General features: G+C 44.3%; 1 protein-coding gene across 5 annotated transcripts in view; it reads right to left on the bottom strand.

Moving 5' to 3' along the window:
- KCNC1 (potassium voltage-gated channel subfamily C member 1) overlaps positions 1-9,750 on the bottom strand; it is a 123,490-nt gene extending 113,740 nt beyond the window's left edge. For all 5 annotated transcript variants that reach the window (XM_030950396.1, XM_030950394.1, XM_030950391.1 and 2 more), the window contains exon 1: positions 8,849-9,750. In XM_030950396.1, the coding sequence (XP_030806256.1) occupies positions 8,849-9,418 (570 nt within the window). In that variant the 5' untranslated portion in view covers positions 9,419-9,750. The remainder of the gene's footprint in view (positions 1-8,848) is intronic.
- Between the last annotated feature and the right edge of the window lie 2,811 nt (positions 9,751-12,561).

The raw sequence follows: 12,561 nt of genomic DNA, 5'->3' as shown, positions 1-12,561 counted from the left end.
TAACATTTTAAGTAATCTATACAGTTTTGAAATTTACATTAGGTCTTTTAATAAAATCCCTAGCACCTCAGGGACTTCTTGGTAGGATAGACAGTGAACTGAACACTAGACTATCAACTGAACACTAAACACCAGAACACTAAATTTCAATATCACTTAAGCAAAATTCTGACCTCAGCTGATCTGCTACTGCCCCAAAACCAGAAAGCCAAACACCACCACACAGCAGTTGCCTCAGTCTGGGTATTGGTTGAGCTATCAGAGCACAGTCAGGTTGCTGTTGGTTTGTCCTTACAAGTGCTTTACTGAGAAACCCTGAGTTAAAATCAGTTCTGCATTATGTGGGACACATTCCTGAGAAGTGCTAAGATGTACTGTCACTAGATTTCTTGCAGAACTCCACACTGGATGAGAAGGGGAGATCCATGCTAAAAAAGGAAACAGGAATAGCACAATGTGGCTGAGATCATGTTGTGGTGTTTTTAGAGTAGAGATCAAAGGCTGCTGAGAAGGCAAGCCCTTTTGCATTGCGTGTTGTGGCAATTATACAATTGTCCTTGTCCTGAAAAATTTTACCTGAAATAGGTCTGCATGGGTCTCTGGTTGGATCCCACTAAAATCAATGGTAGTTGGGACTGTGGTCCTACAAAGTGGGGTGGGATTTTAGTGATGGTCTGTTCGCTTCCTGCCTGTGTCCTCTTCTGCTCTAGGACATGACCTCCCTTCTGCTGGAGGATGTAGGTGCTCAGCATTTTAGACATTTCTTCCTCTTCATTTTGTTTTGAAGTCTGTTATCAAGTCTGACGCATTCTGACTGAAGGTTTTAATTTAATCTATAACTGGATAAATCACAGAACTGGCCTCCACCATCTATACCTGTCAATTGATCTGGTGTAACGAAAACTGCAAGAAGCTCAAGCTGATATATAGAACAGGGGTATTGGAATGAATGTTCAAGGGAAATTTGCAGCTAATTTTCTTAGGCGTGTTAAATGATAAGCAACCCAAGCTGACCAGATCTTTCTGTATTTAAGAATGTGATTTTTGAGGGCAAATGTGGGCAGCAAGAGAAACTCTGCTGCAGTCGAAACAAGTAGCTGTTAAGTAACTGTTGATGTATCTCTGTGTACCTTTAATTTTTTTGTGAATGGGTAGATAATCAAGAAAATTCAGAAGAGAAGATCAATTTGGTTTGGCTGTGCAGGTGAAAATGTATGTCTTAACTTGTATTTGCCTCTGAAAATTGTGAGACTCAGTAGCAATAGGTTTTGCCTTTGCTATTTAAAAGCAAATAATCCATTTTATTGCCTCTTAAAAGGGGCATTCTCTCTCAGGTTTTCAAGTAAAAAGCCAGTATGATGTTTTAAGCTTTTTCTTGTAGTCACAAGACCTCAGTGGTCCTGACCCAAGATTTTTCCAAGTCAATCTAGCAGTGCTGAGATTTACTGCTGCTCCTGAAGTATCAACATAATTACGTAAGTGTGTGCCAGCAGTGTGTGCCTGTGTTGGTAGCTCATGTGCAGCACACACATTGCTGGCTGTCTGCAGCACACTGAAACCTGAGATTTATTGCATTTACAAAAGGCCATTACAATGCAATTTTAACTTACTGTCATTAAAGGGTCTTACATCATAAGCAATCACGGCAAAAAGCCTTGGCCCACAATTTATTCATAATTTTTATTGCCTGATTTATTAGCGCCTCTGTTACATTTTATAAATCTTATCAGAAAGAAATTAAAATCAATTAGGGCCTGGTCCTTTTACCTTTACCCGTGTTGGGTGGTACCTTGTTCTCAGCCTGACGGAAATGGGGATATTCCTGGAGTAAGCTATCACTACAGGAGTAGGAGTGAAGATAGCAAAATCTGGTTACTTAGTGAGCACAGGAGAGAGATGTAAAAATTATTCTAGAAATGACAGCATTTGGTTTATATTCCAGGGGGAGGAGGTGGTTCTCCATGGATTCATAGATTTCTCTGATTTCATCCGATCCTACCGCTTCTGTGTACCATTTGGAGTGAATCACATATTTATGTAATTCAATATTCAGCAGGGAAAGCCAAGTCAGCCTTCTAAACTGTTCTTTCCTCAGATCAAATTCAGCATATAGTAACTGAGAAGCTAATTGTAAGACAATTGCAAAGATCTCAAAATGGCTTTTCTCTCAGTCTTATATCCCAAGAATGCACACAAATCTCATAAAATCAAGCTTATACAAAATGGAAACTCAGTTTTGCCATCTATATTTGCATGAGAAAGAATTACGCACTTGATTATCAGGGCCCAATTTTTCAATCTGAATACCCCTGCTTGCCCTTTTTATTATGAAACACAGCGCTTGGATATGATTTAGTTGAACGTTAATTGAAGTCATGTGGTTTAAAGGGGAATGTATTCTACAGTCCTTTGCAGTAAAAAAAGCCAATAAGATCATGATGAGCTTTGTCAGTATTAGAGCTCTATGTTTTGATACAATGTACTAAAGATGCTCATGTCTTTAAAAGATTATGAGCACATGTATTTGAATATGTATGCTCCTAATAAATTGCTAAGATCTATTGCACTTTAGTGCTTTGGAATGGAAATAGGCACTGTGTCTATTAAAAAAAGCAGCACACACCAATTAATTTGTTATCCTGAACCATACTGCAGGAAAATTCATTTCTATCCTTGAAGTTGGTGGTAATTTTGGCTGAGTTGCAATAACAGTAAGGCTGGGCCCTCTGTTGCTGATTTGCTATCATCTCTCCTTATGTTAAGAGAAAGGCAGTATGTATAGACTTTACTAAAGTACTACTGTAAATATACACTATGCATTTGTACAAATAAGAAAGACAAATACTGATAAATGCTAGATTGCACAGCAGAAGGGAAGAACAAGATGGAAAAATAGTTTTCCTAGGTATAGTCTAATACATCACATTTCTGTGAACAGTTCTAAAACAGAAATATTATAATTGATCCACAGATCTTTTTCTCCTTTGTCTCATGATAGACCAACAGAGAATTACCAGTACTTTGTTGCCTTTTTTGCCCTAACCAAAACCAAAATAGCAAATGTCAGGAGAAGGGCAAAGAAAATAACTGAAGGTACATAGGGATGGATTGAAGAGAGAAGGGACCAAATATCTTTCTGAAACCAGCCACTAAATTCACATTGATTTCAGTGGCACCACGGTTACTTCTGCAGAAATATTTTGGGGTGGTTTAATTTTGAAGTCCTTCCTCATAAGGAAATCCCACTCAGCATCGTAGGAGGTGGCAGCAATAGGAAGGCATATATATGTGTATGCATATGATGGTATGATCCATACAATCACAGCCTTGGCTAAATGAAGTAAATTTTGTAACCTAGAAACATTAAAATTAAGTGAGATTAAAAAAATTGAATTAAAATGGCAACAGATGCTGTTCTTTTTCAAGGTTTTAGAATAATAGAAATAAAATTGGAAATAGGAAAATAGATTTTAAAAAAATGTCCTTGAATTCAAACTGCTCAGTCTGTACTAGGCAGCCATGGAATTGTCAGGTGGGTAACATCATCTCTCTCATCTCCCTGTGAGATCGTGACTTCAAAGAGATTGTAAGATTTTCTGGGCAGACATCATATCTTCCTGTGTGCTTCTGAGCAGCTCAAACTGGTGAAGCCGTGATTCTGCATGGCTGTTCTGGTATTTTAATTTTTTTGTATGTGTTTGTGGTAGTTTAAAAACGTATTACTTCTGAGTTTGAATGGACAATTCCCAGGAGTTACTTGTGTACCTGCTCCCACCGTGACCAATTTGATAGGGACTGTATGTGGGACTTGGAGCAGTGAACACTTTCTAGCTGGCATTGCGAAGGTTTCTTTGGTCAGGATGCAGAGAAGGCTACCATGCTTACTAGTGGGTTATATAAGGATTTGCAGTAACGTGTTCCTTGATGGGAGAAAATAGGAATAAAATGGAATTTTAGGAACTACATTAATAATGAATGATACAATGGTAGTTAATAATGTCTGTAATTCCATTATACTACAAGTGCAAGGGAAACCTCATTTGATGTGGAAAGATTCTCATTTTTCCAGAGCTGTAATGCAGCGTGCAGTTAAAATTAGGCTGTCTCGTTAATTGTCACAGTATATGGTGAGAATTCCTGCAGCCAGCTTCAGTGCAGGATTAGATATGGCTCTGCAGGAGACACCTTCCAGAAAGGCTTAAGGTGGGAGAGCAGCTCCAGCAGGGCCCCTTTGGAAGCTGTCCCTGAGGAGGGTAGTGGGAAGCAAGCGGGGCAGCTCTTATCTCCTCTGCCCCTGTCTGCTTCTGCTTGGTGGGAGGCTCCAGACCACTGTCTGTGGAGTGCTCCTGTGTCAAGCATGTCCAGCATCACACATCTATGGAATAAGCTCCCCTTGTGAAGGATGAGGAGTATCTGTTCCCACTTCCTGAGATTTGCCTCAATTCCTGAGCTAAGCCATGCTGGCCAGGAGTAAGGAACGAGCAGAACCACCCCAGCCTCTAATCCTCAAGACAGTGTGATTATTCAGGAACTAGGATCCCATAAACCTTTTCATACCTATGGGTTGTACTTTATATAGTGAAAAATCAGTTTAAATGAACACAGCAAGGTTGAAATGCTCCTGAATGTACAAAAGAAAGCTGGAAGAAATCCCTGGGGAATACCTTTCTCTCATCCCTTTACCACTGTCCTTTTTCCTGTCTCCTTCTCAGTGTCAGAAACTTGTCCTTCAAAAGTCACCCACTGAGGAAAGCAGATTCTTCTGCAGGATGTGAAGGGGAAACATGAGGGAAGGGTGAGTGAGAGTTTTGCTTTTCCTCTTACAGATCAAAGTGGTACAGCATATGCCAGGATTGCAAGTCAAGCTGTTGAGGACTTTCCATAGGACCCTAACCAGTTTTTATTTAAAAAACAGTAAAGGTTTATTTGGAAGGACTATAAAAGCTTTCCTGAAGCTTTCCTGAGAGTTCATTAAAAAAAGCTTAACTGTCCAATTTGAATGTGAGCAGTAGCACACAATCTCAGCTGAAAGCTCCTCGTTCTCAAACACTGAGTAACCCAAGGAATGTGAATTAACACAAACACAACCTTATCCTGCTGAGGAGGAGGAGGAGGAAGGGGAATAAATATGTTAGATACCTGCAGGCCAAACTCGCCGGGAAGTCAGTGGGAGCTTTACTAGTGGAAGAACAGCATGACCAGACATAAATATAAAGGGGAGAGGATGCCAAGAAAATATTTTTCACACATTTGTGTACTGAGGGATTTATGAAGTCTAGTAAGTATAGAGGGCAGAAACTCTACCACACTGTAACTCTCTGCTGCTTTAGCATAGCTTTCTGGCTGACTCTATTTCTCCCTTTTTGCCTACTTCGAAAAAATTAATTTACAAAGTTGTCGGATGATGCAAAAAGGGCAGTTCTAATGACATTCAAAGAAACATCAGTTTAGGTATGGTCAGTGATATTTAGCTGTCTGGACAGATGATTTTGACAATCTTCCTGGATCCCTGGATCTTTCCAATCATCTTTTGTTACTCTGCTCAGATCTCAAGGCACAAGATTTTGCCTCTGATATCCAAATGTGGATTCTTTAGCTTAAGGAGAAGTGTAATACCTGTTTATCTTACTAAGATAGATGTCTAAGGCAGTCTATCATTTGAAACAAACTATCTTTTCTTATTATAGATACAGAAGATTATGCAATTTTTGAAGTGTTTCCTCTTTTTAGAAAGAACTACATTATTAAGAAATTAGCACGGAGAAAATTTGAAATTAATTAAAATCAGCGACTATTGTTTTAAGGAACAACTGTTGACTATGTTGCACCTAAAGAAAAATGATTAGTGGCTAAGAGCTTTGCTTAATCAAAGTAAGAAATAAAATTTGCAGAGTTAGCTGATTTTGCCTGACGTACACAAATGCACTTCCAGTCTTCCCTGGCTGTCTACGAGATCAGAGGTAATTTAGTATGAGTCAGGTGGAGGTGAAGCAAAACAGTCAAATGTACTTGTATTTGCAAGCAGTGTCCATCAAAATCCTCCAAGAATGGCTGGGTTTGAGTAAATGCTGAGCTTTTCATAGACAGTTCCTAAACATTCACTGATCTAGCATACCAGATACAGTCCAGAGAATCTTGCTTTATACAGATATGCAGATTTTCATTTAATCTTAATATTCAGAGACTGTATTCCTTTTACTTGCCCTAGTGTAACACTATAATGGTTATGTAAACTGATGCTTACATTGAGATGTTATTTTGACATGCATTTTGGTGCCATATGTAAACATCAAAGGTCTGTAATAACCACCCTTAGTACAGGTCCCAGTCCCCTTTAGGAAGAGAAAATTTTGTGGGGTTTTTTTTGACAAAATGGCAATGTGAATTTAGATTTTTGCACAACTGCATTGCAGTTTGTAACTGAAAGTAGCGGACTCAATTAGAAGTGGGGTAACAGTGGATTTGTTGCCTGACTCTACCAATAATTGCCTTAATATACCATTCACTTGTTAATGATGCTATCAATTATTTTACTATAAATTAGCTATTGTGAGCTTCAGGTCTTTTTGCAATGTCTGTGATAGGTTACAGGAGCATAAATCAAACACCCATCTCTTTTTACATCCATAACCATAACTTATGGCTTTTATTAGGAAATGTTAAATGTCCTATAATGTCTTCTTAATGGACAGTGTGTGCATGTGTTGATGAGGAAAGCCATCTTCCTTCATGCAAAATATTAATGCATGTGGCCTACGTCTCCATAGATACAAGTTAAAGAATCATATTTAACCCATGAAATATTCAGAGTACTCATATTTATCTAGTCTTAACAATCCTCTAAGGAAAGAACAAGTCAGAGGTAAATCAGGAGTTGGATTCTAACAGGTATGCACAAGTGATTGTGAATAAATGGTACATCATCCACTCAAAAAAAAAACAAAACCAACAAAGCCAAAACATTTTATAAAAAAATTGCTAAATGGAAATACCCTTACAGAATTTATATCCTTCTAGAATTCCAGCCTGTGCATCACAAAGACTCCTACTATTGGTTATAAATTCTTGTCCTTCTCCTAAAATATCATAATGCCTCCAAGCAAAAGGGTGTTTTAAGCTCTGTATCCTTTTCATTGGGACAACATTATCCATTTGACTTTTGAACCATTTCCCAAAACCTTGAACAAGCACATTACTTTCACTTGAGATATGTTTTACCAACAGATTCCTGGGTACCAGAGAGATCTGCTATTCAGATTGCCAGCTAACACTGGGCTTGATTAACGGAAACCAAGCATTTTGAAGGATACCCTCCAGCCTTGCCTTTCGCTTTCCATGTTCCCTTGGCAGAAATCAGGGATTTGAAAGCTGCAATACAACAGCATCATCTTTCCATCTTGTGGTAAATATTCTATTATTCCTTTATCCTCCATGCTGTTTAAAGGAATTAATTTAAAATATTAACTCCTTTGTTCAAGGAGGAAGTCTCTAAATGGTGTACAAATAAGAATCTTTAGAAATGCAGCAAGATATAACTCCAGGCTCTGCTCCAGCTTTCCCCATTCATTCAGTTTGCAGACTTGGTGTCTCCCTGCTGGAGATCTCTGCTCAGACCAAGTCTCCGGCAGCTGCTATTCCACCACCCATTCATACACGGCCAGCTCCCCTCTCCCTGCTCCTTGCATTTCCACTTCTCTTTCCTCCATCCATCCAATTTTCTCCCTAATCTGATCTCACTTCTTTGATCCTTCTCAGGAACACTGATCACCCTCCCCCACCAAAGCACCACTCATCCTTACCGAGGGCTGGCAGAAATTAAGCTCTAACAAAGGTACATTTAAGAGTAGAGCCTATGCCAACCAATTTCTTTATGAAGGCACTATCTTCCATCTGTTTCACTAGTTATCAAATTGACTGTCTTGGGAGTTAATCCTGCTGCTATTCCTGAAGAAAATGTTTTCAGTACTTTTGATCTCAGGAGCAGAATCAGGCCCTAATTAATGTAATTATTCTCATAGCATGAGGAGGTGCCTACTTAAAGCAGTTGGATGACTGTTACAGACCATTTTTATCCACATCTATGCTGTGAGCTGCACCAGTGTGCATTCCCTTTCCAAAACAACCGCAGGCACCAGGAGGGGAGGAGTTGTCCTTCAGTAGCAGGCAAGAAACCTGTCAAACACTGTGTCCCTTCTACATGAATGAAACCCTTTCCTCTGATTAATACTTTGCATTTCCCACAAGGGAAAAAGAGCCAGAGTGAGCGGCTGAATTACCCATTTTCAGAGAAGCATGTTCATAAATATTTAACTTGGTATGTATCAGAAAAGAGAAAGGCACTGACTCCCTTTCCAGTCCAGGCTGAAACTCTCCAAATCCCCTGGTACTGTTGGGAATGCTTACTCCCATAATCCTTTCCCCATCTCGTGAAGGGGAGAGAGCCATTAGTAAGAAGGCTGGACAAGGTGTCTCTCTTTGCTGGGGGATGTCTGACTGTAAGAATCTATGCATAGAGGGAAATTACCTGGTGTAATAGAGACCTCTCTGGCCTATGACCGGGACCCTGCCCCAGGCTGGGAGTTTTAGGAGCCTATTAGAAAATCAGGGTCTCTGGAGGCCCACATCTGAGTACATAAGCTCAGGCCTTGGTATCTACTAGTTCCCCATGCCTGGGGCCTGCTTGAGAGTGTGGGTTACATCCCCATAGACCCCACGTGATTTTTGTATGGCCATACACATGGATGGCTGCTCTGCTCTGACAGCTGAGAGAACCCTGGTGATGCTGGGAGGAAGTGGGACCGCAGGGACGTTTAAGTGTTTCGATGAGGGTGCTGATTGTATAGCTTACCCTTGCATATCTGGAGGAGTAGGGATCCTCAAAGAGTGCCCAGATGCGGGGCTGCCACCGTCTCCAGAAGCCCCCAGACCTGCCATCTGGGGAGTCACTAAGTGCTAGGCGTTTTGTCATCTCCAGCTCATCTTCACCATCACCAGAGTCTCCGGTGCCATCTATGTCTCCGTCCTCAGCACTGCTATCCAGGGGAGCCCCACCAAAGCTGTCCAGAGCCTCTTCGGCGTCGCGGTGCTGCCGGTAGGTCATCCAACAGCAGGGCTCCACATCGGTCTCATCGATGCCCCAGAAGGCCAGCTCTTCCTCATACAGGGGCCCGCACACGTCCGCGGGGCAGTGCAGCTTGCCAGTGCGGTAGTAATTCAGGATGTGGGCGAAGACGCCCGGGTGCCGGTCAAAGAAAAACTCATCCGTGCGGGGGTCATAGTCAAAGTGGCTGTGGGCATCGGGCTCAGCGATCCAGGCCAGCCGCGTGCCGGGCAGGGTGCGCAGGGTGCTGCGGTAAGTCTGGTGCCTAGTCCCTCCCACGTTGATCACAATGCGGTCGCTCTCGTCGCCCTGGCCCATCTCGTCTCTTATTAGGCATGTCGCAGACTCATCCAAGCAAGCACGGCAGGCAGCAAGCCCGTCAGGGGACGGCTGCTCGGCGGCAGTCGGTGCCTAAGCCGAGCCCCGCTCCGGGCCCGCGGGGGCGAGGGGCCCCGGCCAGCCCCGCTCCCCCGGGGCCGCTCCGAGGCGATGCCGGTGGCGGTGGCTCCCGGCGCTGCGCCGCCTCCGTCTGGAGTCAGACGCTCGGGGTCCGCGGCAGCTGCAGCCGCGGCGGAGGGGCAGGGGCAGGGGGGGCCATGCTCCGGGAGCGCGGGCGCTGCGGTGCCGGAGGGGGAGGGCCTTTCCCTGGTTGGACGTGGCCAAAAGCACAAGGGAAAAAAAAAAAAAGGAAAAAAGAAAGGGGGGGGAAGAAAATCACGGCACCGGCGCTGCCCACAGGTGCGCGGGGCTGCGGGGCGCCGGTGCTGGCTGCAGCCCCCGCGGGGAACGCGGGGCTGTGCCCGCGCCCCTCCCGGCGCTGCGGGGCGGGGGCGCCGCCGGTGCTGAAGGGACAGCGCCGCGCTCCCGCCGCCTCCGCCCCTGCGCCCGGCCGGCCCGGGTCGAGCGCTTGCCGGTGCGGGCGGCGGGATCCGCGGCGCTGCCGCCGCTCCTCCCGCCGCTCCTCCCGCCGCTCCTCCCGCCGCTCCTCCCGCCGCCGCCGCTGCCGAGCCGCTCGGTGCAGCCCGCCCGCCGCCCGGCACCGCCGCGCAGGCGCCGCTCCCGCCCGGGTCCTAGCGCGGGCCGCGCCCGCCGCCGGGACGGGGGTGCCCGCTCCGGGACCCGGGCTGCGGGCAGAGCGCCCTCCCGCCCCGCTCAGCTTCCCGCACTGCGCGGCGGTCACACCGAGCGTCCCCTTCGGGAGCGGTGCCTGTCCCGGGGCTGCCCCTCGCTCGGCTCTGAGTGACCCTCTGGAGCACCATTGACATGAGTCACGGCTGTGCTCGTCCTGCCTGGACCCGACTGGCTGAAGGGCACAATTCAAGATCTCCCCAGGTGTAAATTTCTTCTCTCACAAGCAGGGGTACCCAGGGCTGTCCCTTCCTATCACGTTGTGCTTTTACTCGGTTTTACACCACTTCTCCATCTTTTCCTACTGTTCACTTGGGTTTTTTTCCTAATGCCTGTGTTGGTAGGAAGTTGCAATTTGGGTTTGTGTTTTCTATTCTTTTTTTACTCTCATTAATTCACAAGGAATGACAAAGGAAGTTTTGAAAGCCCCCCAGCTCCTGTCTTGCAAGGAGCTTGAAGAACAGCAAGAAGATGGTTGTGTGGAAAGGAAGTAAGACAGGTATGTAGATGTGTTCTGTATTTTGTTTTATTTGCTGCCAACGTCTCAGGAGGAATGGGCTTATGGGAAAGCTTGGAGACCTGACACTTTGTGGATTGACCACGGAAGGTCATGTCATGATGAGTGGGATAGGCTGGTGAAACATACAATTGAAAGGTACATGGTTAGGGAATGCTGATAGAGTGTACCAAGTGGTAGGGACAACACCATGCTCAACAGAAGAGGGCAGACCAGGGGAATGCAGTTAGGTTGAACTTGCAAGTATGAGAGAAATTCAGATATGTGGGAACAGCAGGTGAAGAACAAGTGGAAGGCTGTCAAGGAGCAGTTAGTGTGCTCCGGTTTGTGAGACGAGGTGTTTGGTCACCTGCAGCTTCCTTGCCAAGAGCATTGCATGGTTGGGATGCAGAGAAGAAAACTGCAGTAGCTGTGGAGAGACATTCCAAAGAGGTCTAACCAGCAGATTTGTCTGTGAAAATGGTAACAGACTGCTCTTTAAGCTGGTGGGGTAGAAGGAAGGCCTGGGACCTGGTGCTATTTGTGTGCGACTCTTGGGAAAAGGGAGGGAAGACAGCAGGAATGGGAGTATGTTACTCGTATCAACTATGAATGAGAAATGGGAAAGTGAGGCTAAATCAAGGCAACTCTGCACTTCAGCTAGCACAAACTGATGAAAAAATCTCCAGGAAGAGATGCCAGACAGCAGCTTCAGCACTGGAACTGAACAGAGGCAGAAAGGTTGATGACAGAGGGAGAATCTGAGAATCACAAGTACAGAAACACTATCTAAAATCCTTGAGAATTGCCAGCCAGAGGACATAGAGGGAAAAGAGGGCTGCGAACCCAAGCCTGGCATTAAGAAAGGAAAAGAGGATGTTGACTCTGACAAAAATAATACATGTGAAAATTCTTTTAAATCATAGTAAATGCCTAGTTTTGATAATAATAAGTCTGGGGACCAATGGGAAAGAGCTGTAGGGTAGATTCTGAGAGTTAATGAGGGCTGTGGAGGGCAGGTGACCCAGGAAAGATGTTAAGGGCCTGTGACTCCTAGGCTTGTGGGTCCTTGTGGTCACATCCACAACTTTAAAGACTCTTTCCCAGCTCATTAGCTCCTGCCTTCCATGTTACCTTACCTGCAGTGAGTGATTCCTCTTCAGGAATTTCAGTGTTGGGATCTAAGGCAACTGTGGGAATGAAAGAGATATGGTGCAGCTTCCCTTGCTTGGGTTTCCCTTCTTTTCTGGGGAACTGAAGGAGGGTGGTGCAGGACCTTAGAAGTCATCTGGGAGTACATGTTAAAAGTAGAAAGCTTGTTTAAAGAGAGTTTTCATGGACTCAGGTGGGGAGGCCATGCTTAAGTGACCGGCGAGGTTTCTTTGAAGTTACTAAAGCTGTAATTGATGAAGAAGCATTGGTAGAATCAGAAGAGTTGGATGTTTCAAAAGACATGAAAGAGGGCCCCAAATCAGAGACTGGTGGGCAAGCAGGAGCTTGTGAGATCTGGAGCAAGATAGCTGCTGAAATAGAAGTTCTTTTAGAAATATAAATTGGAACGTAAGTTTAGACATAATTTTCATGTGGAAAATGAAAGATAACATCATGTTTGAAGTTGATATTGAAGCTTGAGAGGGAAAGTGTACAAAAATAATATCTTTATTTAACAAGGATCCTTATTTAACAAGGATCATGGCACAAAATAACTGCATATTAAGGCACAAAGAGTTTGCTTTGCATGGTCGATTGCAGCATGATTTGCATTTGTTTAATTAGCCACAGTTGATAACACCACATAGATGGCTGTTGGTGTGCATGGAATGGAAGTTTTAAGGCA

The sequence above is a fragment of the Camarhynchus parvulus genome, chromosome 5, assembly GCF_901933205.1.
Source record: "Camarhynchus parvulus chromosome 5, STF_HiC, whole genome shotgun sequence".
Classification (NCBI taxonomy): domain Eukaryota; kingdom Metazoa; phylum Chordata; class Aves; order Passeriformes; family Thraupidae; genus Camarhynchus; species Camarhynchus parvulus.
The sequence above is the reverse complement of the archived record's forward strand: the minus strand, read 5'-3'. Positions and strand labels throughout refer to the sequence as shown.